We start from the raw sequence: 6276 nt of genomic DNA on the forward strand, positions 1-6276 counted from the left end.
TAAGCAGTCTAATATGGTCTAATTTATTGTCGATAAATTAGACCATATTAGATTACATGGAATGTTTTATACTTTTTATAGACTGCTTTTGCTTACTTTGTTAACATAACCTGTTTTACCAAAGTTCCCAGGTAAACAAAGTAACTGAAGTATAATCTTTGACCAGTTCACCATTTTAAACTGTTCATTAGTTTAAACTAAACTTTTCTCAGTAAAGTTGTACATATTGTATTTTTTAATGTTCTTTCCATTACCCAGCCATGGACAACAGATGTATATGGGCTATTAAAACTAATTCTGGGGCAATTATTTTTAGTTTTATATTGTGAGAGTAAAGATAAATATTCAGTTTACTTTTGGGATCTAATTTTTATAACCCTTGGATCATGTTGTCCAGCCAATAATGAAGTCATTTATAGTGTAACTGGATTTTGTTGTGTCATAAAATTGACTGCTGCAAATATTGAGTTGTGCCTAAAATACTCAATAATTCTCTCACATAGACCACTGAGAACCACAAAGGCGATAATCTAGATTTTTAAATAGAATACAATGTATGACATAGATACAATAATACTACTCTCTGAGCAACTCTCTGAAACTTTGAGCAGGGCCAAAACACACATGCACACCAGGATCACTTGGGTAATATTTTATTTACTCATTAATCTTCAAAACTATTTTTTATAATAAATTTCCACTTTATGTTCATCAAAGAACAGTAACAATAAAAATAAAAAGTAAATACTGTAGAAAATTTGTACATATAGAAAAAAAACATGGTTAATGAATACCTAGATGTAAAATCCTATTGGTCGAGACACCTCCTTTGTTTCCGATGGCAAAACAACAGAGCAAGGGAGAAACTTAGCGATAGACTTAGTGGAAGTGAAGGATAACAATGAGGTCAAAAAGGCCAGTTAAGGATGGAGAGAGTTAGGTCAGTTATTTTGACATTATACTGTGAAATCTCACAAAAGACCTTTTTGATGTCTGTCGCCCATGTCCTTTTGGCATGCATCTGACTGGTTACAATGACTGGAGGAAATAACTGGATTAGTCATGTCATGGCACTCTTTGCGTTGATACATTACGGGGCTACAATTCTTGAACTGTTGAAGGCTCAGATGCTGCAAAAGTACACCAAGAGATACATTTTTAAAACCATCTTTCTGGCCTTTGGTGACTGTGTCATGTCTTTCGAAAAATTGTTTAACCAAAAGCATGAAGACAAAAAAATGCTAAGAGAGGGTCAGACAGAGAAAGACAGAAAGAGAGAAAGAGAGAGATAGAGAGAGAGAGAGAGAGAGAGAGAGAGAGTGCGAACTAGAGAGAGAAAAGGAAGAACCAATAAAATTGCAACTCAAGTTGTCATGGCCAGTGGCATCATGAACTGGATTTTCTATCTATTAGCAACACATGGTAACATTTACTTTGATCTATTTTTGACTTTTTTTTTTCATCCTCCGCTGGGTTTTTGCTATAAAAGGTGGTTTCTTAGAGCGGGTATGGTGAGGGTAGCCCATTAGATGCCAGGCTACAAAACAGGACATATCCTGAGGTGGGCGAACACATCCAGGTGTTGCGCTGGACCCACGTCACCCTTTCTTTCTTACACCTCCTCCAACAAACAAACATACCACCTTTGGACATAGTGGGTCACGCCACCACTCCACAGCAAAGCTCAGAGACTCAGGCATGCAGCACACTCGAAATGCTCACATTTGTTAATAAGGGTATAAACTGACAATTGATTTAGGGGTTAAACCATCGTTGAATCTCACATTGAAAACCAATAGAGGTGCGTTTATTCAGAAATACTTCAAGCCAAGGTGGTAAGTTTATGATGATGGTGCTTCATGGTGTAACGTCTTGAAGTTTCAACGCTGTAAAATCACACGGAGTAAGATAGTTCACGTGCAATAAGACCCCCCCCCCCACTCCCAAAATGTTCTTCATATTCGTCAATATCATTGCCATAATAATAATCATAATGGTCTTTTTCATTTTCACCATTGTCTTCTTGTATAGTCTTCAGAATCAGTCATGAAGAAATGGTGGATCTTTAGCACTGCAGATTGGTCTGCTTGTGTAGATTAATAAGTTGTATGCATCTGCGTGTACTGTGTTTGTGTTTGTGTGTGTGTGTGAGAGAGAGAGAGAAAGAGAGAGAGAGACACTACAGTCATGCATGACTGGTGTCTGTAGGTAGCATCTGAAGTCTCAAGTATCCTGTCCAGAAAAATATTTCAGTTTTCTGCTGATTCCACCTTTGATTTACAGGCCGCCATAAAACAGCTCTCTCTTTAACAACCGCAGCCCATTTATGAGATTAACGGCACCAAACCTTCCCTCTGCCTTTTCACTTGTAAATCACTGCCCCTATGGCTACACCCTGTTTTTCCTGTCCTGGTGCTTGAAATTAGACTTGGGCCAACAGTGTGCTTGTTTCTTCAGCAACCTCAGTGCTTCAATGATTCCCGTCTGTGAGTAGGGAGGAAGGCCAAGAAGCTTGGAAGAGACACTTGGTGCTTTTCTGGTTGCTTGTAGATCACACCATCCTTGTTTTTGTACTCTCAATATTAACACTGTCCGTCTGCATTTTCTTTCAATCACAGTTGTCCTCAACCTCCCAGAGTCAGTCTGGAAAGGTGTTGTGGCAGGGAACTAATCTGTCTTTTTTTCTGACTGGCCCTGGATTGGTTCATAACAGGACTTGTTTTTAAATTATTTGGAATGGTGTTTGTGTTCACAAAACAAGCCACTGTCAGAAGCCTGGCTCATTGGTAAATACTGTACAGTGTAGGTCCATGTCCCAGCGCCTGTGTGTGTATTTGTGTGCTTCAATGTTCTGTGTATGTGCTTGAGTGTGTAAATGTTTGTGCTTGCCAGAATGTGTGCAGGTATGATTATTGGAGAGTAAACATTTAACATCAGCATGTCTATGTCCGTGTGCATGTGTGTGTTTTTTTTTTTTTTGAGAATATATCTATTTATGTACATATACCGTTATATATAAAGGTGTATGCGGATATGTCTGTGTTAGGCGTCTTCTGCCTCACACATAGTACTCCTTGTCTTTGTTCTTCTTGTTTTTGGAAATTTTGGCAATGCCCAGCGGCTTGTCCTTGGCACTACCATTAGGCTGCGTTGCAGAGTTGCTGATGTAGTTGCGGCTCTCGTCCACGTGATAGGAGCCTTCGTCTCGGTTGCGATACTTGTACATGGCATAGAGGAGGATGAGGATGCAAAGAGCGGCGGCTGCGACAATGCCCACCACCATGCCTGTGGTGCTGCTGCTTTCCCGCACCACTTCTGATGGACCGGGGAAAACCTTCACCTCTGGCAGTGGAGGTCGAGCTGTAAGGTGGGAGGGGAGGAGATACATTAGGAGGGAATACATTTTAATAATTTGTATAACATGGAGGTTGGAGAGCTGGTGTAAAAAGATGCATTCTAAAGATGAATTATTTTACATACATTTTGCATAATGCTACATGCTGAAATGGAATGGCTGCAGACTAAAGTCAAAGCTGTTCCTACATAAGGACGTAATGTGTCAGCTGATTACATTACAGTGTGTTGAAAGAAGAGCCAGAGCAGAGGTTTATTTTATCATTTTCATTACACACATTTGACACAACTACTTACACGGGTAAACACCTGCAATTCAGTTTTACATTATAGTAGTTATTTTTCAAATACTAGGTCAAGACCTGCTATATTGCCATTTAATTAAATGAAAATACATAAAGGACATAGTAGTAGAAATGATTGTCTCTTTCCACTTCAATTTCTTTCTCTCTCCCTCGCTTTTACTTACTCTCACTCTAAGGGGGTTTACTTTATTAAATAAGAGAATAATCTGTCACTGCAAAAAGAGTTCCTTTATTGTGCGTCTGGACTGATCATGCAAAATGGCTGAGAGTTATGTAGGCATTTGATTCCTGCATAACTACACAGCATTACATGGACCCCTGTATATGTATATGTAGACAGTGGCTCACCTGAACTAGGGTCACAGGGTTCAATATCTTCATCATCACTGGGACACTCGGCTGACGCCACCAGCAGGTCATCCGCTGACTGTGAAGAAGGGAAAACCAAAAAAATCTGTAACATATGGAAGGGACCTATATCTTCACACTCTTCTAAAAGTTTGCAGTCCACACCAACTCCTTCTGTTTCTACATGTGTTAGCACACGGCTCAGAGTATCCCACTCATTTCTCGGTTTGCCATAAACACGTTTGCCTGTTGGGGCCCCAGCGTGGCAGCCAACCAAGTCCTACCTACCAAATACAGAGAAACAGGAACATTTTAGAAAATCAATTTTAAAGTGGTAAAAGAACACCTAGATATCACCTCCTACTCCCAACCCTCTTCCTTTAATTTCTCCTCTTTTACTTCACATGCCCTTGCTTTCCTGTGTTTGTTTGATCTGATATGGATTGTGTATTCAGTTAGTGTGGGAGCACGTGCGGTGTAGAGCAAAGAAGAATAAAATCAGTTTTTATTAAAGAGAATAGTGATGCATTTAAATCACCTTTATCACCTCATCAATAACTCAGCATCCAATCTCTAATCTACAGCAACAAAGTAATATCTCAGCTGCCCTCTCTCTGCGTCTCGTTCCCTCTCCATGGAAAACCCCCCCTCATCCCTCTTCATCCCTGCTCCTACTGTTGCTATGGCAACTCTTAAGTTCAGGCTGTTAAAAATGATGGGAATAAAAAAAGGGAGTGAGCACCCACTGTGGGGACCTGAGCATTGATTTGCCATTCCAGCCAATGTGTGAAAGAGGCAAGGAAGAGAAAGGGAGAAACAGATGGACAGACGGAAAAAATTAAGCTTTGAAAGAGAGAGACAGAGAAAGAGAGAGAGAGAGGGAGACAAAAGGTGAAAGAAAAGGGAGGAGGAGGAAGGGAAGGACTTCAAAGTGTTTTGATCTTTACTTAATACCAAGATTATGTGCTCTACATATTCATAAGCTGGTGTTAAACATTGCAGCCCTGATGGTTCAGCATAAGATGTATGAGGATTTGTATGTCCACAATAAGCACAATGAGCGTTCGGTGACAGCTTTAAATTGAAGTTAGATTGTGATGCATTGCAGTAGATATTGCTAACCCAGAGAATTAAGGCGAGGGAAGAAAGCAGCAGAGCTATGAGAAGAACAAGCTCTAGAGGCAGATAACAATCAGCAGTACATAAGCTGAAAATCAAATCAAAGTATAAATGGTTGATGATAGCTCAGTTTGAACCCCCAAGTGTGTGTTCAAACAGGCATTCCGTAAGTTTCCTTCCTGTCTGTGTTTCTTAAGTATACATTTCTCCAAAGGTGTTTGTAGGACCATGGATTACATAAGATTAGCGCAGCAGCCATTTAGTAAATTCATCTGAAAAATTCTCATGCTTGTTTAGTATAATGGTTAGAATTAGGTTGCCCTGATATTTTAGCTGTAGTTTAGTACGGACTATATCTTAAATTAGGTTATTGACACTTTTTTTCCCTCCACTGGCTTTACAATCAGTTCTGCCCACTGAATTGTCAAATGACGCTAGAGTGAACTTGGGTTCTGGAATCAAGTCAGTCAATAACCCACTCTGCCTTTGCCAGAATCCAAACAGCAAAAGAACCAATCAGCCAGCTGGAAATGCATAACCCCTGACATCTTTCAACAGTCATTGTCAGGCATCCGTGCTTGATTATTGATCCTAAACCACCTATGTGGCCTTCACAGACACCGTTGGAAACCGGACTGGAATAAAAGCAGATAAGCAAGTTTAACAAGACCCTCCTCATCTGTGACATAACCCCATCACCTGACCACCCCATTTAAACTTGAAGGCTGTAATTGAATTATCGAGCCAGCAATCACAAGGGACACAACAAAGAAGAAAAAAAAGCAAGAGGCATGCCAAACACATCTTAATTAACATCAATAAATCATAAAGGCGTGTGCTAAAAAGATGCATGGCTAAAATACTTCGCCATTTCTATCGCTCCCCTCCATCTTTTCCGTCGTCTATGTCTCCCTTTTGAGACTCTTTTAATTAAACATGCCGTTAAAGATACACAACAAAATGCAGTAAAGAATTTGATACAGAAGAGAGGACATAGCGAAGAGAGAGAAAAAGAGAGCACGAAGAAAAGAGTATCTGCATGCTGAAAGAGCAAAATCTCTACCTGAGCAGCTGAACAGTGCCACCGACCATCAATGCCTCCCTGACTCCCTAGTTCACACATAGTGGCTGATCTGTGTCCTTACACACT

The 6276-nt window shown here is 40.1% G+C and overlaps 1 protein-coding gene and 1 long non-coding RNA gene across 16 annotated transcripts in view; one reads left to right on the plus strand and one right to left on the minus strand.

Moving 5' to 3' along the window:
- Positions 1-6276, plus strand: part of LOC103381547 (uncharacterized) — a 128425-nt gene that overhangs the window by 15248 nt on the left and 106901 nt on the right. The gene's annotated exons all lie outside the window — the stretch shown is intronic.
- The window catches only part of nrxn1a (neurexin 1a), a 56203-nt gene continuing 50564 nt past the window's right edge, over positions 638-6276 (minus strand). For all 15 annotated transcript variants that reach the window (XM_025057692.1, XM_025057691.1, XM_008313959.3 and 12 more), the window contains 2 exons: positions 4008-4086; positions 638-3360 (listed from right to left, as the gene is read on the minus strand). In XM_025057692.1, coding sequence (XP_024913460.1) covers positions 3059-3360; positions 4008-4086 — 381 coding nt within the window. In that variant the 3' untranslated portion in view covers positions 638-3058. The remainder of the gene's footprint in view (positions 3361-4007; positions 4087-6276) is intronic.

The sequence above is a fragment of the Cynoglossus semilaevis genome, chromosome 8 (assembly GCF_000523025.1).
Source record: "Cynoglossus semilaevis isolate Cse_v1.0 chromosome 8, Cse_v1.0, whole genome shotgun sequence".
NCBI lineage: Eukaryota > Metazoa > Chordata > Actinopteri > Pleuronectiformes > Cynoglossidae > Cynoglossus > Cynoglossus semilaevis.